Source organism: Anopheles cruzii, chromosome 3 (genome assembly GCF_943734635.1).
Source record: "Anopheles cruzii chromosome 3, idAnoCruzAS_RS32_06, whole genome shotgun sequence".
NCBI lineage: Eukaryota > Metazoa > Arthropoda > Insecta > Diptera > Culicidae > Anopheles > Anopheles cruzii.
Genome location: NC_069145.1, coordinates 56,452,810 through 56,476,409, shown reverse-complemented (window position 1 = coordinate 56,476,409; position 23,600 = coordinate 56,452,810). Strand labels below are relative to the sequence as shown.

At 48.1% G+C, this 23,600-nt stretch overlaps 3 protein-coding genes across 3 annotated transcripts; 1 reads left to right on the top strand and 2 right to left on the bottom strand.

Moving 5' to 3' along the window:
• The first annotated feature begins 901 nt into the window (after nt 1-901).
• Nucleotides 902-2,164, top strand: LOC128270651 (protein tilB). The gene is made up of 2 exons (XM_053008060.1): nt 902-911; nt 975-2,164. The coding sequence occupies exons 1-2, from the start codon at nt 902-904 to the stop codon at nt 2,162-2,164; spliced, it is 1,200 nt and encodes a 399-aa protein (XP_052864020.1).
• A 12-nt stretch (nt 2,165-2,176) lies between these two features.
• Nucleotides 2,177-2,917, bottom strand: LOC128273938 (uncharacterized). The gene is made up of 3 exons (XM_053012011.1): nt 2,785-2,917; nt 2,481-2,722; nt 2,177-2,404 (listed from the first exon to the last, which is right to left on the bottom strand). The coding sequence occupies exons 1-3, from the start codon at nt 2,858-2,860 to the stop codon at nt 2,189-2,191; spliced, it is 534 nt and encodes a 177-aa protein (XP_052867971.1). The 5' UTR covers nt 2,861-2,917; the 3' UTR covers nt 2,177-2,188.
• A 255-nt stretch (nt 2,918-3,172) lies between these two features.
• On the bottom strand, nt 3,173-11,213 carry LOC128274068 (trafficking kinesin-binding protein milt). The gene is made up of 6 exons (XM_053012153.1): nt 10,940-11,213; nt 8,803-9,003; nt 8,131-8,725; nt 7,199-8,058; nt 6,218-7,104; nt 3,173-6,142 (listed from the first exon to the last, which is right to left on the bottom strand). Exons 1-6 carry the CDS (start codon nt 11,190-11,192, stop codon nt 6,044-6,046), a joined length of 2,895 nt encoding a protein of 964 aa, XP_052868113.1. The 5' UTR covers nt 11,193-11,213; the 3' UTR covers nt 3,173-6,043.
• Between the last annotated feature and the right edge of the window lie 12,387 nt (nt 11,214-23,600).

Below are 23,600 nucleotides of genomic sequence, written 5' to 3'. Positions count from 1 at the left end.
AAGTTATTATGAGTCGTTCGTGTTCAATTCGAATACTTCCGGTGACAGCCTTTCAAATATTCACGACACATTGTGGATCGATTGACCATAAAATCTCAGGTGCCTTTGGAAGCTGAACGACCACAATCATCGAAAACAAAGAAATAATAAAGAATGAAATGAAACTAATTGCGGTTTGTTTTATTTGCGTTTCGTTAAGAAGATGACGCCACGATCACTTTGAACGATCGATCAATCAACAAATGTATGTTGTGTGCTCAATACATTTAATCATTTAAAAACATTTCTTTTATATTAAAATACTTTTTATTTTGCATTTTGCATATTTCTGACTGCTAGAATATTCGTAAATATTTTCCGAAACGCGTTTGTCTACATTTGATCTACGGTCACTTCAAAGCCCCCTGATCGTACAGTGTGTTCCACATTAGTCTCGTTCAGCGATCTGCCATGGAGCTGCCTCTGAGCTACCTATTCTCCGATATGGACTCATGCTACCCTGTTCCAAAACGGAGCATTTCGGTGTCGGTTGTCGAAGCACGATTTTTGCGCAAAACGATTTTCGCTCCGACGTGGAATGTCTAACGTGATCGAAGAAACAAATGTGAGACTGTTTCTTTCGCGGATTCGTACTTTGATTTTCATTTCTTGATAAACATGTACTTTGGAAGTACTGTATAAAACGATAATGATAATAAAATAAATAAATTCAACCGAGTAAACTGCTGTTTGAAATGATTTATTGAGGACCAACTCTAGGCCAACTGTTGCTTCTTACAAATCAAACACGCATGCCCTTCGCCGCGAGTGTAACTTTTCCAGAGCACCATGGCAACGTCTGGTATGTTTTTCCGAATTTTCTAACAAAGTCAGCTTCGCAATTCGTTCCGCCGACAGTAAAATGGTGCGAAGTGAGTATTTGCGAAGGAGATGTTTTGATTAAATTATTTTAGGTTGCTTCGATACTGTTTCAGTCACCGAACAGCTGGTCCGCAAACGCGCGGAACACAATGAGCTGATGATCGGAACACTGGAGGAATTGTCTCTACACCAGGAGGACATCGAACGGATCGAACATATCGGCAACTGGTGCCGAGATCTGCGGATACTGCTTCTCCAATCGAACCTCATTCCGCGGCTTGAGAATTTGCATCGCTTGAAGCGGCTCGAATACCTGAACGTGGCCATTAACAACATTGAACGAATCGAGAACCTTTCCGGACTCGAATCGCTCCGCAAGCTTGACCTAACGCTTAACTTTATCGGCGAGCTGACGAGCGTGGAAAGCCTGCGGGAAAATTACGGTCTCCGCGAACTGTTTCTAACCGGTAACCCGTGCACCGACTACCCCGGTTATCGCCCGTACGTTGTGACGGTGCTTCCGCAGCTCGAGCACCTGGACGGGCAGGAAGTGACCCGCGGGGAACGGTTGAAGGCGACGAAAGTATTTCCCGGTCTTCGTGAACGAATCGTCCAGCTAGAGGCACAACATCGCATTGAACGCGACGAGCAGCGAGTCCGGGTTGCTCGGGAACTCGCGTCCAACGAAGATGACGCCGGGAACGACGATGACGACGACACCGATGAGCAGCGCAAGGTGACGGAATTCTGGCAGCAGAAAAGCGAACACTGTCCGGAAACGCGCATCCAGATGGCTAAGTACTCACGAAGGTCCGCCAAAGATCAACCAACATCCGGAGACCTCGGGCTAAAGACACCACAACGGACACGGAAGCTGTTTGCCGACTGTGGCCGTCCGTACAGTTTGAACGAACCTCGGCTCGGCTTTGAGTTTCGTGACGAGCCGGACCGTTACGAGCTGAACGTCCACCTTTATCGCTTTCTCGACACTTCGCTCGTCGAAGTGGACTCTCAGCCGAACTATGTGCGCATCACGGTCAAGGGAAAAGTATTTCAGCTTGCTCTGCAGCACGAAATCCATCCGGATCGGGCCACCTGCCAGCGTTCGGCGACCACTGGCCACATGCTGATTGTGATGCCGAAACTGAATCCGGAACAGATTGTGCCACTTCCGGCACGGGATGGGAAGACATCGGCGATGAAACCCGCGAACGATCGTAAGGAGCTAACGGGCACGGTCAACATTCGGGCCATTTGCGCCTCGGAAAAGCACGACGAAGACGATGTACCGGACTTGGTTTAGGTTGAACGGTGATTTTATTTTTCCTCACAGACCACTCTTCTCCAGTTCTTTGGCAAAGCTGGCGAAATCATCCTCCGTAAAGACACTTTCTCCTGTTCCCTCAGGCTCATCGGTCGCGGGTTCCTCCGATTCATCTGGCCGATGGTTGCTACCTTTTCGATTGATGGCCTTTTGGCGACGCGCCGTTTTCGACAGATTCACCCGCGTTACGGTGCGACCGGTTTGGGCACGCTTTAGAATCTGAAAAGCGGGGATTGTTCGAGATATAATAAACGGGATGTGAAATGCTATTGCTTCTTTTAGCCACTTTACGCACCTTCTTCCGCGTTTCCTCGTCGAGCGTCGAGCTACTACTGCTCAGAAGAAGCCGGCGAACGTTTTCCTCCGTCGGATCGTGTCGATTGGCGATCTGATGGCGGATGTCGGAAATGGTCAACTTTTCACGGCGCCGTATTAGATCCTTTTCCACTTTGTGGCCCTTTTTGCCCACCAGCTCGACAAGCTTTTGGTGTCGAGGTATAAGTTCTAAGGCGCTCGCTTTCCGCTTGTTGGTTTTGACTGAAACCGATGGGGATGAAGTGTTACACAAAGGAAATCGGAGAAATGGATGTTTGTTTTACCATCTGTTTGCGGTTTGCCGGAGGAAAGGCCTTCTTCGGCCAGCAGAAATGCTTTTTTAACTAACGTTTTCGACATGATTTACACTTTTTAATGATAATGAAATGCCGCCTCGAATTTTCAGCACATGGCAATGTTTTTGTTTGGAAACTGACACTTTGCTATGTGATCTGTCAAGTGCGCTGAGTTGCTGAGGTTCGTCGCAGCAACCAAGGTTACTACGGCAATCGGGAGGTACGGTAGGATTGCTTGAAACACGAAAACCGTTCGAATGAAAATAAAACATAACACCGAAATCACATTTCTTCATTGCTATGTGCTACGTTCTTTCCGTGTTTCATGAAGATTCTCAAAGGGTATGCTTTTGATTTTATTTTTATTGCTGTACCTCATTGAGTGGCATGATGAACCGTGCTCCAAGCACCCGTTTTCACCATCACGCAATCTGCATCGTTTAACGATTTTTAACGAGTTTACCTTATCCACGTTATCATTTGCAGTTTCAACCTCCACATGCACGCTGTTGGGAACTAAAAATGAGTAAAAATCGGATAGAAACGAGTCTCTACGAGGTGCTTTGATGGATTCAGAGGAGCGCTGCTTTATGCTTCTGCTTTCTACTAAATCCGCTTGCATACTAAAATTCATTTCACAGTTTCATGTTAATAGGAAAAAACTAAAAGCTCTTGCTTGATTGAATACGAAATGTTGTTAATGGTAGTAGAACTCTAGCGTTAAGTACTTTAAGTAGTAATTTTTCGCTTAGGCATCATCATAATAAGGACTTACTTGTTCGAGTTCATTTTTCCTTTGCCTTTCACCTTATCGACCAATTTGTATGACGTTCGTTTGTTTTCTTTATTTGAATCGTTTATTTCATTCTTCTATATAAAAATAAATACTTAACTTTCTCGTTACAGCCTATCGGCGTAACAAACTCTTGTGTGTTTATGTATGCATGTGTGTTTACAGATTACTGTTTGTCGCTTTCCGTTGTGAACTTGAACTCTGTTTAAATTATTTATCTACACATCGGCACACCCTAGTCCTAGAGCCTTTACGTTTGTGTCTTTCTCTCACAAGCTATAACCTTTCTTCCGCAATCGATCGTATCCCACCCCCTGTGGCTCATCCATTCGCGCTGATCATAAAATCAACGCTCTGTACAGTTTCTCTTCAACAACACACGCGTTTAACTTTATCCCTCTTGCCTATCTCATCCTCGTCAGTTGGATTAACAATTTGATTTTTTGTTTTCGCGGTTTTTCTGCAATACTGCAATACTAACACTTGTTGGCTCTTATTCTCCACGTTCTCTCTTTTCTATTTCACAGCACCGAGAAAAATGAAACAAAATCTTCCATGAACAAATACAAATTGTTCTCCTTCGTCGCTACTTTTGTTGTGCGTGTTTATGTGATGTTCATAGGCTGGTGGAAAGTAGAGGACAGAGTGAGCAGAATAGCAGAAGGGTAAAGAAACAATAGCTACAAAATCTACAAAATGTTTCTCACTGTTAAACGGGAGGCAGCACTTCAAGCTCCTCTTTCTAAAAATAATGTCTTCTATCTACGGCCCCGCCACTCAGAGCACTGCAAAGATGTTGCCTGATGTGTTCTAAACGAAGCTAAAGCGTATAGTTGATAGTTTTCCGAACTAACTAAGATCAGCATCCGCATGGCGATTATTTTATGATAGAAAAAAGACTGTCTACTGAAAACATGACTAAAATACCGCAACCAGTCATCGTTTAGTAAGATACCACTGCTCGGCACGATATTGTTACGACAATATCAACATGTCCACTTCAATGTTCGCATCTTCCCCATTTTTAATAACCCATTTCCAGAGCGTGTGAGTCAACTGCCGACGACATGGTCTTTGTGTCTCGGAAAGAAGAGTGTTTTGCAAAAGATATATCGCACCAACGATACATTTCAGAAATAGGTGCAGCATTAGAAAGCAGGGAGCAATCGTATATTGTGTGTGTTCGAAGGACAGAAAGTTATTGGTGAGCTCTCATCAGCTGCTTTCGGAGCCGCTGAATGTTGTTACTGGGCGAATACTGTCCCATCGATGGTTAGCACGAATCTTTCCTGATGAATAACGGAAAGGATCGGAACCGGGACATGATTATCCTGTTTCGGGAAGTTGAATTCGTACGCATTTGGAAATGGGGAGGAAAAAAAATGAAGAAATATGCGAACTCTTCCGGGTTGGGAAGCAACGGCGATTAGAGAATGAACAATTTTTGAAAAAAAAAGTCTTATTGCATATTCGTTGTTTGTTCGACTAGAAATTACGTCAAATGTTGGTCCTTCCTAATGAATTGCATTGATCCACATGCAGGCAAGGCCCGCTTCGAAGGGCACCACTTCGGAGTGAAACAGTCAACAACACTCGATTCATATTTGCCGAATGCCGAACTCGAAGAAGCAAGGAGGCTTTGTGAAGTTGGAACTCTCGTTTTCTCCTCTAAATCTGCTTTGCCGTTCGGCGTTTCAATTAGCGTGCGTAGCGACTATGACTAATGTGGAAGTTTAAACGAAGAACAAGATTGCGGGGAAGTTTTTGTCAAACCGGGCATATCTAACCACTACTAACGGAAGGCAGTGAGACAAAGTGTGGTCCTCGGATATAGCGAACAAACTTCGATCTCACTGGAATGTTTGAAATATTATCTACTCAAAGACGACCGACGATGAGCGTCGCTTACACGAAATACTGACGCGTTTAAGCCTATTATTGGCAGTTTTTTTTCACAATCGCAGGGATTTGCTACGCGGCGAAAGCGATTTAAAGATGAACGAGTTGAATCGAGCTTTGTTTACGACGGTTTCACACAGAAGTCACGGTGCCACAACACGGTCCAAAGGCGTGGATTTCAATAAAAAGATGAATCGTTCAGGTGTGAAACATTTCACAGACGCTTGGGACGATCAGAAGTAAGTACAGTACAGTGCAAAGCGAGTGATAAAAGATAATCACTCAATTAAAGAAAATGTTATCGAGAAACGAAAAGAAAAGATTGCTTTCTTATCCCCGACGACAGTCGAGGGCAAAAGGCACAAGCCTAAAGCAGTAAAAACCTAATGTAAACGACGAAGCAGACCCTCTCTAAAAGGCGTCCGTGATATTGAATACTAGCTTTAGATCTTCCCACCCCCAAAAAACAGGATATTTCAGAGCATGTTCACCTCTCGCTCTGCTCTAGAGTCTTGGCCAAGCACCCTCTGGGTGTTACACTATAGTTGCACACTCTTAAAGCAGTCCTCCCTTACGACCGAACAGCAGCGAGCTGATGGTACCGTAAACACTTTGTCCGAGCGAACGACTTGCTTCTTCCTTCGCTTGTGGTGGCTGCGAAGGTTGTTGGTGGTGTGGGTGCTCCGCCCGGCGATGCTCCTTACCTAGGGCACCACTTTTACCACTTACTGCCGCACTGGCGGTCTTGTTACTGGAGGCCGTCTTTCCACTCGCTACCGTGCCAAGATCGGACCGAATACCGGCTGTCCGATTGCTGCCGTTGACGGTGCCGAGGTCGGGCCGCTGCGAGCCACCGTTGGCCCCGTTCAGCAAACTGCGGCGCGATTTCTGGCGCTGCATTTGCTTCAGTCGTGCAGCCGTCGTCGGTGAAGAAGTAGGCGCACCGGTTGCACTTTCCATCGGCGGTTCTTTCCCGGCTACCCGTCCGAGGTGGTGGTGATCAGACAGATCGCTGGCGACGGAGGAAGTATCCGAGTCGGAGTAACCGGAGGAGGAAGAAGACAGCGCTCCACTGCTGCTAATACCGCTGCTGGCCATACTCTTGAGACTGTCGTGAGACAGACCCTTGCTCAGCACGGCTTTGATCGTTTCCTTGTCGATCGTCAGCTCGTCTTGCGGTTGCTGCTGCTGCTGCTTACGACGTTGATCCTGGAGGTGTTTCAAACTTGTCAGCTGGGCCATCGGACTACGGCCACGTCCGGTCGACGTGTAGAGGGCCGATGAGCCGTGCAGTGCCAGAGGGCTAATGCCGGGTCCGTGGGGATGCGCAGGTAACATGATGTTCTCCAGTCCGATGCTCTCCACCTTCTCCATGATCTTGATCGATCGAAGGGCTTTCTTTTCGAGCCGCGACAGGGCCACCTTATTGCGGGAAATTATCCTCGAGGGCCGCTCACTGACAGCGCCCACGTTGGTGGTTCCGATGGTGCTGCTAGAACCTTCTCCAGCTCCGTCGTTTGTAGCGGCGAATCGCTTGCGAAGGATGTCGGCCCCGGATGCTAGCAGTCCCGACAGGAGCGGAGGCTCTGGGGACATTTGGCGGGTTGGTGAACCATCTGGGCACAGGAATGAGATGAGAATTCACAGCAAAACGGCAGCGAAATTAGTATTGTTTCCTTTCTTAGGGAAATGAGGTGACGTTCCACTTACCGGGACTGTTACAGGGCGTGACGGTGGGCGAAAAGTTTGGCCCGGCCGGGGTGTTAAGCGCACTGGGAGTGACCGCCTTGATGCCACGCTCATTCAGCATCGACGCCAGCCCGAGGTTAACGCTAAACGTCGAGCACGAGTTTCGACGCGAAAGGCTCGACCGCGGTGTCGAGGGAGCCGTCGGTTGCCGCGACGGACACTCGGACGCCATCTGGGAGGACATCTGGGACGGTGGCAAGCTGAACGCGACAGCCGTCGTACCATCGTCCGGATGCAGTACCGTGCTGTTGGTGTATGTGTACGTGCAACCGAAGGACTGGAACCGCTTTCCGGGCTGCTCCTCGGCGTCCTCTTCCACGTCCGACAGAGAGTACGTTTGGAGGCCCAGCTCGTCAAGCCCACGGCCACCGCGTATCGTCACACCGGGGCGCTCCTCCAGCAACCCGCTCAGGGTCGGTGTGGCCAACCGTGACCAATGGTGCAGCGTTTGGGAGCCTTCGATCGGTTTCACGATCTGCAGCTTCTCGGGCAACCGCCACTGGGTGGACGACAGACCCGAAAGTCCCGAGGAACCGGTCGACATAATACTGTCCGGGGTGCGGCACCCGAGCGGCATACCGGACGGTTGCTCATCGTAGCTGTAGGTACCGAGTGGGGCGTGCTGTAGCATCGCCCGGCGCGCTAACACCTCCGCCGGCGTTAGGCGCTTGAGGGCCGCCTCCAGATCCTTAGCACCCGGAGTACCGGGGATGCCGGCTTGGGCCGGCCCCGGATAGCCGTCGTCTGAGTCGGTGGCGAGACTTTCGCGCGAATAGGAACGACCACCGAGTGAGCTGCCTGCCCCGCCACCGTACATGGTGCTGTAGATCGACAGGCCGCTCTTGTACGAGTGTGTCATAGTTGTGTGAGCGGCAGCCGCTGCCACCCCGGACGCGGTAACCGTTCCTCCGAGACCCGGATAAACGTACGGTGCCATGCGCGGCTGAGCGGAAGAGCTCATCGTCATCGCACCGAGCGTGGAACTGAAACTGTCGCTAAAACCGTTCGAGTTTGCTCGACTTGCGGAACGCACGGTTTCGAATACCTTCCGGTACGGCGGCACCGCCTGTGATGAGCCACCCAGCGCACCTCCCCGCACGGACTCGATGCCCGAGTCGAGGCTGTGCTCCGAGTAGAGCGAACTTTCCATCAACTCACACTGCAGGGAATCCGGAGCGGCTGGCATGGTGATGCCCGGGATGAGCGAGCTTCTGGCCATCGGTTGCGAGCGCTTCCGCTGGCGGCGCAGCTGCTCCTGCGTTTCCTGCAGCAAACTGAGCACCTCCTGGTAGCGCAGCTTGAACTCGGACAACTCGCCGGCCAGCAGGTTTTGGTTCTCTTTGGTGATGCATAGCAGCGAGGAGGCTTCCTCGTTCTCGGACGTCACCTGATGGAGCCGTATCTCGGCCTCCGCCAGCCGCCCGGTGAGGCTGATGATTTGCTCATGCTGTAGCCGATTTTCTTCCTTCAACCGCTCGAGCTCCAAATCTGTAAATGACGCAAACTGATTAGTTTCTTTGTTTCGACCGAAACAGGAGTGCTTTTGACACTGGCAGGCTACTTACTCAATCCATCGAACTCACTGTTGGCCGTGGTGAGCTGGTTCGCAATGTCGGCCATCAGCTTGCGCTCCTGCTCCTCGCATTCGTCCGTTTCCTGCACGAGTTGGGCCGCCTCGACGCGCAGCGATTTGTTTTCGTCCTCCAGTGTCTTCACCTTGCGCTGGAGCAGCTCCAGGTTGATGGATTTCGATGCCGTAGGAGTAACTGGATGGGAGAGGACAGAGAGAACCAAAGCACCGACGTTGGATTAGACACTGTCGGTCATCGCCGTCATACGCAGTATAGTTGCACACCAGGGCACTGCACAGCCGCAGCCGAGACTGATAAGAATCCACGATAGGAGCGATGGTAACACCACGGAGGTCGGACCGTGGCCAACAACAGAAAATGCTCGCTTATCTCCATCGGCCGCGCCGTTGTGAGAGGCAAGCCCCTCGGCACTTGGATTGGCCTCGAAGCTCGAGAGATGGCGAACAGAGCAGCTCTTGACCCTGTTCCGGCCAAAGTGACGTAGCTTGTGGCTGTTTCACCCAACGAGGCGGCACGAGCACTACTGACACGCGACGGCCCATTTCGTAACAGAAAACCTCCGGTTCGGTTCGGTTATTGATTCTCCACGCTTCTTTATTCTGTCGCTTTTTATTCTGGCCACACGACGGAAGCCCCTCATAACGTTGTGTAATGCAAGCGCCACCGAAAAGCTCCGAGACCGAGGAAAAGCCTCATCGATTTTCTGCTCGATAGACATAATTCCGTTACCATAACCTCCCGTGGTAGAACAGGCTCCAGAGTTGTGCTGCGGGAGGTCTAAAATTAGAAGCGCCAATACAATGCGGGCCACACGCCGTCGAAAGTCAGCGTAGTCGTTGCACCCGGGGTGCAATATCACCCATTATTGCGCCGCAAAGATGCGAAAATAAATGGCACCACTGATAAGCAATGGGGCGCCCCGTTGCACTAGGTGCAATCAGGGAAAAAGAACCGCGAGAAAATTTTATGGTGGACACATCTCTCCTGTTTTATAAGTCCCTGGCATACAGATAACCGGATTCGCGGTATCTTTCTTCTCGTAGTTCGTCACACGGGGCACGTGTTAAGCGTGACGCAACCCACCGAAAGTTCTGCGCCATCCGAACGTCGCGTACACAATATACCTTTTGGGAGGGAAACAGCGGAACGCATCGCAACAAAATCTCTCCCAATCTCTGTGAGCGGAGGGTTTAGAGTCGATCGATCGATCGGATCGGATCGATGGTGGTGTAATTATCGATTGAGACGTCAATCGATTTTCCAGCAACTTTCACTCACGTCTCACGTTCGTTCGATCGAACCCCGCTTGCCGCCGCTATTTGGCTGCTTATCGCATAATTACTGCCGCTGGTAAAACGGGCACTGAGACAAAGGGGTTCGCTTTCATCTAGTGATGGTTGTTAAAATAAAGAAAAATCCGCTCACGTCCCACGAGCGGGAAGTTCGTTTGACACGTGCCTCGATCGGATTCGATGATCCCGGAACTCAGGATTTCGTTCAACAAACATGGTGGTGAAAGAGCAAAGGACAGTCTTGCTAGCAATTTTTATCATGTCACACAGCAAAATTAACCATGATAGGGATTAATTAATAGGATATACCAAATAAATAAAATGGAGCCCCATCTATTGGTTAGTAAAACAGTTTGAAAGGTACTTTGTTCCCCTTTCAAAAGCATCCAATTTCATGCAAATCGAATGAAAGACTAAAAAGTTATACGCGTTTATGTGTCGGTAGGTTTAGGACACGTGTAAACTAACTATTGATTCAAATTAATTTTAAATTCAAAGATTTCGTACGCAGCTCAATAAAATATTTGAATATTGCTCTATCAAAACGACTTCGTATCAATGTTAAAATTGAATAATCAATTTTATGATGCGAAACATCATTTAGTTTGAACCTTATACCATAATATGATAGTATTTAAGATAACAGTTTCAAGGTTCCCGCGAAAATCATAATGAAAGAAAGGCATGATACTGTGCCACGAAGAAGGATCCCAAGACTAAACCGTGAAACATTACATCAAGAGACGATTAAGTTCAAAGTAGTTCGGCGAAGTGAAGTGTGAAGTTTGAAATGTTACTCCACGGGTAGTAATACCTACCATTTTCGCTCGTATCGTCCGCATCGTTCGTCAGGATGCCGATCAGCTCGTTCTTCTGGTGCAGTTCGTGCGACAGCTGGGCCAGGTTTTCGTTCGTGCTTTGCAGCTCCTGCTGCAACTCGGTGACCCGGTTCTCCAGGTGTGTGTTCTGCGCCAGCAACTCCTTGCCGATCTGCACCGTCAGCTCCAGGTCCTTTTCCTTCTCTTCCAGCAGGCGCGTTACGGCATCGATGTCATCGTACGCGCGGGTCATTTGGCTCACTCGGTTACCGCATAGAACTGTGGACGGAACATGCAAAAAAATGGAAACTTATTAAAGAAGGATCGGGAGCAGAGTCGTAACATTCAGGAAACCTACAACACCTGGCCCAGAGAAACTATAAACTCAAATACACATCAAACTCTATAGCTGCAACACCGTGCCTTCGTGCGCTGTGCTGTGTATTAGAATAATTTCAAGGAAAACATGAAGGATAATTCTTGCTCGTGCGAGCAAGTTTACTATCGGCGAAGAATATCCCCGATCTCGCACAAGGTGTGCAAAGTTGTTGCGTGCCAATAAACAATAGATGCCGGTGCCCGTTACTAATGCAATTGATAAATTGAATTAGAAGGACGTCTTTGCTCAAGTCTCAAGACGCTCATATTGACGTTGGGTTGAGTCACAGTCCGACCCAACAAACGGCCTTCGCTTTCGTGAGAGTGTGAGCCACAGGCAAACAGCAAACAAGGAAACGAAGGTTTTGCAGCGCGAAAAGTATTTAAGACACTCGTCGTCGTCGTCGTCGGGAGACGCCATCACCATTTTCTATCCCTTTGGCAGGGCCATCCAGCGTTTGTTGTTTGTGAGTGCGATTTTTTTTCCCGAAACCTTTTATTTTGAAAACACACACAGAGCCCTAGCAGCAATTACGCAGACGCAGCAATTGCTGGGCGCTCATCAGCGCAGAAGAAGTGGCCACTTAGGACGGCAGTAGAGGCCAGCACATCGGCCATCGGTTTTTGGCCCAACGAGATGCAATACGCCCTGAGGGGCGTTTGAAGATCGCGTTGTTGCGTTGTTATGCAATCGGCGCGACTTTCGTAGACCTTCCGAAAGAAATGGGCGACGACGACGACGATGGTGCTCCAGTTTTCCACCGGCTCGTGACCGTCGGTACGTAGGAGTCGAGACACACGCCAAAGGAAAATGCTTAAATCGGAGCAGAAAAAAAACTAAAACACTGGCTACCCTTCACACAGTGTTGGTGTAGTGTGAAGGCGCGTATGGTTCGGGTTTTCAATTTTCAGACGCTCATTCGGATGGTTTATTGTTTGTTATTTTTTGTTTTCCTTCTCCTGTTACTGTGCCAATGGTTTTTGAGTAATTTCATTTAATTTTCACCATCGTATAACAATTTTTTCTCCACCAACCCCCGAAGGGGGCCATAATCTGTACTGTGTGTGCGCCCGACACAGCTGCATTAGTAGTGTGTTATGAAACTAGGGCCAACCAACAACGCAGGGAGAGAATTCTGCAGTAAATTGGACACAGTAATGGGGGCCACCACTAGGACTGTTCGCTACTTTCTAATTGACCAAAGTTTCGGGGCTCGGGATATTAAACTGTCAAAAGTTCAATGCGTTCAATGCAAACTGCATTCAATAAGGCATCAAATTATGGGAAGATTGATGAAGAAGATGAGGAAGGAAAGCGCCCCCATGGGATAGAAAGCCTCCTGCTGTCCGGTCCCGGGGGTCCGTTACGTCGTCGGGCGAGCGCAAATGAGCCGTCCGATGATAATGGGGAGAACCACCTGACACAAATGAGCCACCTCAGGAGAAGGAGTCCTCCGTCGGTGTGGTGCTGCCTGCTGGAAAACGGATCACCCCACGGGACGGGCCCTGACAACCCAGTGTGATGGCTTCGTGACCGACGGAACAAGCCAACACCACTCTAATGAAGTCATTATGCAACATTCTTCTATTTGTTCTGCTTTTTTGTGTCCAGGGTTGGGAGTGGGATTAAGGTGCTGTGCCAAGCCTGGATCACGCTTTCCACGGGTGACGACCCTTGAAAGGATCGCGGTGTATCGGTGATCGGCAGTCAGCTTCCCAAATAACAATGTAACTCTCTCGATGGTGTGGCCGGAGGTCACAAAAAGCTCGTTTAAATGACACCACCGGGGTGGTGGGGATCTTGCGCAGCATCATCCATTCGCAGCGGGGGTTGTTGTTTGGACTGCGTTGGCTAAAAAATCAAATGTCACGAAAAACGTGGCGGGTAACATTTTGTTTTGTACTCTCCTCCGTAAGATCGGCCCCGCCAACCTGTTTCGTTGTTGTCCGGGGGGGCTGGGCGGGCGAGGACCACAATACCACCAGCGGCAACCATTGTTGCAAATATTGTTCCCTTTCGCAAAAAGGTGGAGAATTCGCTAACAATTTCATTTCGTTTTGTTCGGCCTTTTTATTTGGCCACGGGGACACAAAATGATTCGCGGCCCAGAGACCAAAAGATCGCTATCGGGAATGTGATCGGGATGTTACGTCGCGTAGCGGGTTCGACCCTTGCCGGGGCACTCCACATTTTGATTGTGTTTCGGGAGTTGCGAACTCGATTTGCGCGAAACACCAATTAATAATGGCCGGTTCGGGTCGTGCGATGACGTTAACATTTTGGCGAGAAGTTGCTGGAGGAAACCGCGGAGTCGCGTGAAAAATATTGCGATCAGCCGCCGTTGACAAACGATCGCGGAGACAGAAGTGGACTAAAATTTGATGGGACAATCAGGTCTGTTTTGGAATGAAAGAAAGAATCCATTATACGTCATTTTCCACACGAAGATAATTCGTCGTAGCACGTTAAGCTAATATTTTTTCAATTATTTGTGTTTGCCTTTAGCAAATCATTGATTAGCCGGTTTGGTCCGTGGTCCTTAAACACAGCTTTCGAACGGGGTTCGCGTGTGCAGTAATTGAAACTAAAACAAGCATCTTGGCAAGTCTCTGGAGATGTTTTTCCACAACCAGTGCTCAGAAACTACAAAAACAAACTCCAGAGCTGGATGGGATGATCCTCGATTTTCCCAAACGATCATTAACTAGCATCTTCCGAGATGGGGGGCACACCAATTAACGATCCCTTTATCTCTTTTCATCGACCCTTCGCCACCGACGGTGAAACGAACGATGATGATGTATGATCAACCCATCTTGGAGTTGGACTAGAGCATATTATCTCCTAGGCGCGCTCCTTACGAAACAGACAAACGAAGGCGTCTTGTTAAAGCTGGGGCCCGGTGGACGGAAGCTGCCGAATCCGGAATCGTTCCGACCTTTCACTTCCAATCCGAACACAATCGCCCATAAGCTGCGCCAACGACGAACGATTCTTCTAATTCGATCTTCGAGAGAAAACTCCAGTGTTTTTTACCATAAATTCACTTTTCTATTGGATGGTCTGCAAAAAGGGAAACTTGGTAGGGCACCATCTTCAACCCTTCAGCAGCCGGGCGCTGTGGAGATCGGTTCACCCCCCGAACACCGTAAGGTTGCACACAATTACCGCGGCAGACTCTAATTAGACCTTTGGCAGGCCAAACGGCAGGAATCCTCGGGCCTGGGGCCTGGAGAACGGGGCAAGCTTCCCGGATTATCTTGGTAACCTTCCCGGGGCCACCAGCAGTGCCAGTTCGATCGTTTATAGTTCATCGATGTTTAGATGGGAAATTGGCTCGCTGCCGCGCGAGAACGACAGGTCCGGACATCGAAAGCCTCGGCACCCCCGGGGGTGGCACAACAACCTACACCAAAGGCTGCAGAGTCCAGATCACATCAACCTGATAAGCACGCCTGGGCCCACGCCTGGGTTGAGGTGGAACATAAATAGTTGCGGCGATGAAGTCGCTGGCGCCTGCGGCCACGGTAAAGGGTTCCTGCGCACCGGTTCCTCGGGGCGAACGAAATAATAAATGCAAGAATGGCGTTCCACAAAATACCAAGCCGTCGGCAGGCGTACAGCCCTCCCTTTGGGGGGCTCACAATGATGGTTCCCTTTCATCGGCAAACACAGTGCAGAGCGATGCCAGCCTCGGGGGGTGTTGATAGGTGGGTGTTGTGTGGTTTGATACCTCGAGCGAGCCAAGCCCCTTCTTGGTTCCTTTTTCTTACACTCGCCGAAGGAAAAGCACTTGCTGTGTGTGCCAGTCCTGACATTAGCTCGGTACGAGAGTTGGAAAATTTTCCCAGACCTCTTCTCGCGGGCGGCCACACCTTCGGCACGAATGGCGAACCGGTGCGGCCGGCCAGCCACAGCCAACCGAAAAAAGCGGGGCTATGAAAATATTTATTGCTAATCGGAGGAAAAGTTCAAACGAATGGCGGAGGCGCCAAACGGCAGCCCAACACGTTAACGGGAATGTTCGTCCAGATCGAGAGTCGATAGTGGGTCTTGTGAGCTTTCCATAAAGGCTTGTTTTTCATTTAATTTAAATTCCATTTATTTAGGGGTTCCAATGCAATTAGTGGTGCGCTGTCGGCAGCCGCAACGAGAACAAGATCTCCAAAATGGATAAACCTGCCTCGGAGCATAGACCTTCGGGAACTGCCACGAATGTGCATGCGTGGCGAGTGTTTCGTAATTCCATGTACTAGGTTGCTCATTAAATTCGGAGCCTCAAAACGAAAAACACATTTTTATTCAGTATGGCCTTTCTGAACATCAATACACTTGTTCCAAGGAGACTCCAATTTATAAATTCTATTTCTGAAGTGATAAACTGGAAGGGCTTCAAAATACGCTCTAAAACCCAATACTTGAATAAAAATATTGGTTATATTGCTCAATGAGATGGCTAGACCTTATACTAAATCTCTGTCAGTGATTCGACGATTTTCCAATACGATACGGCATAGTTTTTTTACGATTTCAGGTGTTGTGTTTGTTTTTTGACGTTTTAGACATGAATCGTCTTGAAGGCTAGTACACGACCACGTTTTAACTCAGAAACCCCCCTTTTAACCCCCTGATTGAGGCCGAAGAGTTCTTATACACGTTCACCATTCGTTCGTAATTTACAATACAAACAATAATTTTTTTGTTTTTAAACCTTTTTAAAATAAAAATTAAATCACTGCACGGTACTTGATTTTTTCCATCCTAAAAAGTCCGTCCAAGTTCCTAGCTTCAATTTCGCCGAAGAACCAATCAGCCAAAATCCGCATCAAACAGTCACTCGTTTTGGGTGCATTGGCTTCTCTTGCACGTGGATCTCTTGTATATGGATTTTCCGAACCAAAATACTGCCCATTAACATAGCCACGGAAGTGAAAATGAGGATCAATGAAATGTGCTTTTGACGAATGATTTGACGACCTATCACTTTGGAAATTTTTTTTTAATATTTCCCAATTTTCTGCAACCAAAATTGTATTTTATACCTAAATTCGATGAATCGACCTTTCAAATAAATGTTCAGGCATCGAAAAATATTAATCCGTTTTTGTTTTATAATCAAATGATAAACGGCACTCCAGATGGCGCACCCTGAATAGATGGGAATCAAATAATTACAATTTATATAATAAAATGTACTCCAACATCTAATTGGAGAGACCACAGGTGATTTATGTATTTAGTGGGACATGCGACATGCAATTTGAACGATAAATTGAGTGAATACAAAACATGTTACTATCGAATAACAAAAAGGAGCTATAAACACAGAAAATGACAAACGAAACACACAGAGAAAACCAAACGAACACAGAACTGTGAAAACCTTCAGGTATAAAAAAGGAAAATGGACGCCACAAAAAAGACCAAAACCAATAGACACACACGCAAAGGCACCACACAACGTAGAGGTGACGGGCGAAAGAATCGAAAGCGAAAAGTGCAAACCTTGCCGTTCTGGTCCGACACCAGCGTGCTGCCCAACCCTGACACTCTTCCCATCACCGGCCGGCCACAGACCTTCGATCGGGTCGGGTCGCTGTCGCGAGCGATTTTCGTCCCGATCGGCATCCCACCAGGCACCGTCACTACATATTGGCGTACTTTTCGAGCTTCGAGGAAGCCTCGACGGCGGCGGTGGCGGCTGTTGATACTGCTGACGGAGGAGATCGTCCTCGGCGCCCTTTGCGGCCGACGAAGACCGAGATCGAGATCGGGCCCGGCGAAGGGCGGCAAACAGTGACGACGGTGCAGCAGCACCAGCAGGACTACTGCGGCTCGAGGCACTCTGTCCAGCAGCATCGGCGGTGACTCCTTTCGGGGATCGTTTGCGGCGGTGGCGCGACACCCAACTTTCTGTTTTTTCGACGAGATGACGGCTTCGGTAGGAGGCGATCGACGAGGCGTTCGAAGCCGTGTCACTGTCACCAGCGCCGACGGTGGTGCCCGCCGGTTCCGAGTGGCAACTCGGAGCGTCCGTTTCCGTTTCACTACCGGCGATGGCCACCCGGAGCTCCTCGTCGCCATCGTCGTCGTCAAGGCTGGTCGACGATGTTTTCGATCGTTTCTTACGGAACACATTCACGGCACGGGATAACATTTTGTTTTTTTTTGGCAGGTTTTCAAGAGTCCTTTCTTAACTCCTTTTTTCAAAAGCACCACGGGCAGCGTTAATTGACGGATTACGTACGACGATTCACATCACGGCGACACTGGATGTCTGGAATTTCACAACGGCACTTTGGGAAAAAAAACCTTCTGAATCAGAACTCGAGTAACAACCTCGAGAGCGAAGCATAAACGGTACACCACCCCATTTCCCAACGACTGAAGCACCTGAGCAACTGAACCGAACACTTGTGGGCTTTGCCGGCCTGCCCGGACAGAGAATCGGCTCCGACGACTCCGACGTCGGGTTCGTTCGTACGCCGCCAATCAGCTGCCGCTGATCTGATTTTCCCGTTGGCTCGGAAAATCGCAAAATCGAACACCGAGAGCGAGTGCGCGGCCTGGCGATAAATAATCAAATTATGATTGCCCCATTTCCAGGTTTCCACCAGCCATCCAACCAACGAACGCATACGCGCGTCTCGCTCGTCAAGAAGCATTTGCATAACGGTCCTCAGTGGCGCACTCGTTTTTTTTTAATTTTTAATCGGACACACACCGAACAGCCGCGCGGAGGAGAATTGCTGCAGTGCGCGCAATTCAGAACCACGGTTTGTAGCGTGCGGGGTCTTGAAAATCGCAACGGCCGGTGTTGGAAAATTGCCAACTCGGGCTCTGGGTTCGGAGCTAAGGAACGATAACACGCCAGATGGTGCCCAGAGCTTGATAATCGCTTCAAAAATGGCGCTGCATCTGCATATTTTCCATGGAGTCCATGCAGTTAATAGGTGTGTAACAGTATCATCATGAGGCCCGGTGCGCCCTGTACCAGAAACAATTTGCGGACCCAATCCGATGATGAAGAAGCGCGCTCTGAAGGCTGAGGCCGAGCGGGAGAACATTACAAATGGTTCGTCGAATGCCTCCACAACATGGTGCATCGGGGTGCGTTCATTAGTCATCCGTCGGGTGCACATCTTCCGCCCCACTAATGCTAATGGAGGAGCCCACCAATGCCAAGGGCAGACCCACCACGGGGCGCAGGTTAATTTACAATTCTTTTCCCGTTTTTCTTCCTTCTTCCTAACGTCACACCATTACGATGGAATAAATCACATTCGAGCTCGATTCGAGGCGCAACGCAGCGAGTGCGGGCAAAAAACAACAACTAATTCACTTCAAAGTAGGACATCTCTAGTGCCGGCCGAGCCGGGGTTGACACCGGTTCTATCATCAGGTGCAATAACTGTATATATCTCGCGGGGGGCATAAGCCGGATCGCCGGAAGAAAGTGGTTGTTGCAATCCCGGCGCACAATTGCGCGCATTTGTGTGACCTCCTTTTTCCCGTAGCGCGGGTGACGCACCGTCGGCCCCGGACAACCGACGCGATGTTGGCTCCTTTTCATAATGCATTTCCCCACAATGTGTAATGAGCCACACACATTCTTGCGATTACGATCGTTGTTTAACCTTTTCCAGCCGGATGAGCGGGTTTTTTTTCATTGCATCGCCGCGATGTTGTTGCATCGTTGGCGGGATGCATTTTCTGCCAACCCGTTTCTGTCCGTCAATGTCTCGGCGGTCTTTCTGGTATCTGCACAATCTGCCACCGGTTGTTGTTGATGGCAGTTTTCCCCAAGATGATGAAGAATTTCCGTCACACTGATGTCACCGCACACACACACGGGGAGGAGAGGTCAATGGAACTCCCCCCGGGGGAAGAAAGCGAGCCTTTTTGCCTCCCGTTTGTGCTTATGAAATGCGTGCAAGGAAATACGCAGCTCACGCCGATGGATGACAACATTGCAGAGTCCGCGCGGCAAGAATTGCTGGGGTTGAAAATTGTTCCCCCTTTTCTCGTCCTCGTCGGCGACAGGTAAGTGGTCCTCTTATCTCCGGCACGGTAACACCAATTTTCTCGAACGTGGTTCGAACAATTTTCGAACCACTTGAATTGGAGGAAAATTGCTCCCTTTCAAAGCTCTCAACGCGCAGCAGAACTGGTCGGGACGACTACTGGTTGGGTGTCAGACAGTTCGAGGGTTGGGTGGTGACTCTGAAAGTGGCCGGTTGTGTTCACACTTCCCTCCGGAAGAGGCGGAAACAAACCATAATTCACCTTCCGTCGAGTTTTTCACCACCTCACCGGACAGCGATACATTTTTACGTTAATGGTGAAGAAAAGGAAGAGAAAAAAATCCAACTTCAAGCATCAAATTCAGCCAACCGGCGGGGATATTATTTGCACGACGACGACGACGACGAAACCGGGCACATGCGCATGAAAATTTCTCAGTCCGCTCAGGGGCTGTGTGCTTTTAATTCAGCCGAAAACAAGGCGATCGTTCATGTCGTAGCAAAAAACGAGACCCAACCAAAGGGAGGCCCGTAAGTGATAGTTTTCACTTCCACTTTTCATCGAGGAGGGACCGATTTTTCACCACCGTCAATCACTCAATCATTTTCCATCGGCCGCCACTGGCGCACTGGTGTTGGGCATTCCATTTTTCCTTCTCCTCTTCTAATTTTGCCAGTCCATTTACATTTATCGTCACAAATCAATCATAAAAGCACCAGCAGAAAGCTCCCGGTGGTTCGCGACGCCCAATTATTTGCTCGTTGGCCGATCGAACACACGTGTCTACAGCCATTGGCCACTAGCCTGGCGCCACCGAAACTTCCACCGGAAGTCGGCGAAAGAGTTTGGTGGAAGAAGGAGAGAGAAAGACAGAGAAAATCAACCGATCAATTATCAAATGTCCGTCCGATTTCCCGGACCGGCGATGGGAAAACGAGGAAATTACACGCCACGTCGTAGCACGTCGACATTTCCCGGCCCGGAACGTCACACTGGCGGACACTCACAGTAACAGGGTGAAAACAAGGCTGGTAAACTGTGTTTGGATGGCGAATTTTCATAGCTTTCTTCCGAAACTCAATCACGTATTTATGGAGCATCCTTTTTTAAGGGCGTTTGCTGATAACAGAAAATGCATCACAGTTTCGAAATCCGTACTCGACCCGATTCTAGTTCCGACCCGATTTTGTTCTCGCGGAACGCGAAAGACTGAACACTTATCTGATGCAATCAGATGTCCAGCCAGTTCGAATGGTTGTTCCGGAGTGGGAGTAGGACAATCCCGTTGCTTGCGAAGGGTTCGAAAGAGATGCAACATCGAGACACGGATGCTGCGCAGAAAGGACTCCCTCTTGGTTGCACCCCACCAAAAGGGTTTGTTGGTTTTTGGTAGGGCCCAAAAAAAATAATGATTTTGGTTACGTAACCGGAGTTGGAAGAAATTGCAACTCTTTTTAATAAACCGCACATAAAAATGACAGAATTAATGAACAACATTAAAGAGGCACAAAACAACAACAGTTTGTTGTCCGGTCGAGAAGAAATAGGGGCTCGTTTAACGATTCCCTGTGCGTAATAACAAAACACGTAGCGAGAAATGCTTGACAATTTCCGTCAAAACACGGAGAAGCAATGGAAAAGCGTGGTGCGGTAAACTCCTGTGGAAAACGGTACATGCGCACTCGATGATATGAGAAGCAACCAACACTAAGGAGCGTAGCAGCAGCGCGTATGAAATGATGGCGTTGGTGCTCTTAACACACGATTAGTGAGAACGATAACGAATGCCAGTCAAATAAATAAAACTTTCAATGCCATCGACAAGCAAAGCATAAAAACATGAGCATTAAGGTGAAGAACAGCACAAGCAGTTCAAGGCACTAAACACATTTAACTCCCAAAAATGCGATGATGTCATGCAGATGAGATGTCTGAGAGCGAGGTGCACAGTTTGGCAATGAAAAAGGCACACCTGGTCGCTGGTTAGTTCGTCTTTACAGCTCAGAAACCCAGGCACGTTGTGTGGAAAAACTGCGCCGCAAGAATCGATATATTGCTGTATAGAGTTTTCGCCGTGAGGATGGCGAGAAAAAACGTACGCCAAAAGTCTTTCTAAATCACTAGAAAACCTCTCAATAGTATGGTAAGTTAGCGAAGGTGAAAAGGGTTCAGAAAGCAGCACTTCTATCAGGGATTGGCAGTGAGGTGAGAGATTCACGAAAAGGGAAGAAACTGTTCTGAGTTCTGTGAGAGTTGGCAATTAACTCCCTAGGGCAGTTTTAGTAAATTTTAATCACATTTTCACTTTCGCGAGGACGAAACACAATGAGCAGCGACCTTTTCCTTTTACGCGCACGAAATGTCAAACGAAAACTGGGTTTGGTGCGTCGCCTTGGCTTCCTGTGAAGTCCTCGCCGCCAACAAATACACTCTCGCTCTCTTCTCGCGACTTCCACAGCTGACCTGGGCAGCTGTGTTAGTTGCTGCTCGCGTGTGTTTTGCGTGATATTGGGTATCCGAGAAGTCTGTAAAGCACCTCCAGTGTCCCTATAGTGTTTATTGCGACACTGCGGCACGAAGGTTGCTAGAAAAGCATTATGCACCAACATGCTTTCCTCACGAGGAAAATAATAGAACTGACCCTAATGAGAAATTATCGACCGGACGGTATGAGCCACCTCGAACTGCATTTTCTTTGTGGCACACGCTATGGTGCAAAGAAGCGACAATAAAATAGGAAACTGTTACTGCGCTTTAGTAGTTTGTTTTCTGCGTTTTCTGCGTTGCCATCGGTGAAATGCAAAACAATAGGAACATTGAAGCCAAGCCCAACACAGATGACCTGCAGGCACGCATCAGCGGATTAGGCTGGGGTTGTCGATGTCGATGGCACAACACATACTTCGCATCCCAACACTAGCAAGAGTTTGTTGTATGTAACAGTTTGTCCCCCAATTCTCCCCAAGCCGCTGCACGCGTTCCGTTCTGTGGAGCCGGAATCGGCTTAAAGATGGTTCCGGAGCGAATGGAAAGCCATGGATAGACACTTGGTGTATCCGGAGAAAGAAAAAAATCTTAAAGCATTGAAAATGTATAACTGTAAACCAGTCGGACAATGTTGCAATTCATGAAAATACAAAAACGAGAGCCATTCAGTTCAGAAGAATGTCTGAAGAGAGGATTTGCTTTGGAATTTTGAAGTGTTGAGTGGCAAGTTTAGTTTTCCACATCTATTTCCTTCATTTTGCTCGATACTAAAACAACTGAAGTAGATTTAACTGTTTATGAGTAACAATAACGTGAGATTGTTTACAAGTTTCGGTATTCAAAATGGCGAATTAATGCATTAAATTAATAAGCCACGATGAAGAATCCACAAGATATTATGGATTATTTCTCAGCTTGTAAGGTGGCAAAAACACGAATTAACGACCGAACAAAAACGAATTAAATTACATGCAGAGACGATCTCAATAGCACATCTTTTTCTATCCACCAAAAATATTCAACAAACTCTTCAATCAGAAAGTTTACAAGTTTCTTCTGTGTGCAAGTTATCAGAATTAGTCTTTTTGATGCAGGAAAATCCGGCCTTGTGTTCAACTCGCCCTACGAAAGCCAATTTGGAAAAAAACAAAGGTATTTTACTATTGGCACACTATGAAACATTCCTTATTCTGGGAAAAGGTACTCTGGACTGATGAGATGTTGGCTCCAAGTAAGAAGCAAATTAGAAAGTGAATATGATCCAGGGATATAGTTTTGGCATGAAACTGTCCAGTTAGCAACCTTTCTTTGTTGACTGAAAAACTTACTAAAATTTGATGAAACAAAAAAATCATTTATGAAGGAAAAATAATTTGTTTCTGGCCAGTAGAATACGGGTCAATATGTATAGCTAAAATTTTACGTGTCTATCAGTGATCCCTAAAACATAGGAGAATCATAATTTACAAATATTTTGATTGAACTTTAATTAACCAAAATAGTTCATTCACGTAACTCATAAAATCTACCATTTTGTTGAAGCAAACTTTGTTTCGCATGCCGCTGTAAGGGACACCGCTTTAATGCAAAATGAAGCCAGCGACGGTGTGTAACCGGTTCGATGGGAATTGGCCAACTTACGGTTTAGCAACCATTTCCCATCGACATCATAGTTGAACGAGATCGAAACAATTGAAACATTACCACCAAACTCAGCTTGTTACTCAGATTTGCATAAATTGGCGCAAACGCAACGAATCGTTCCGCGTT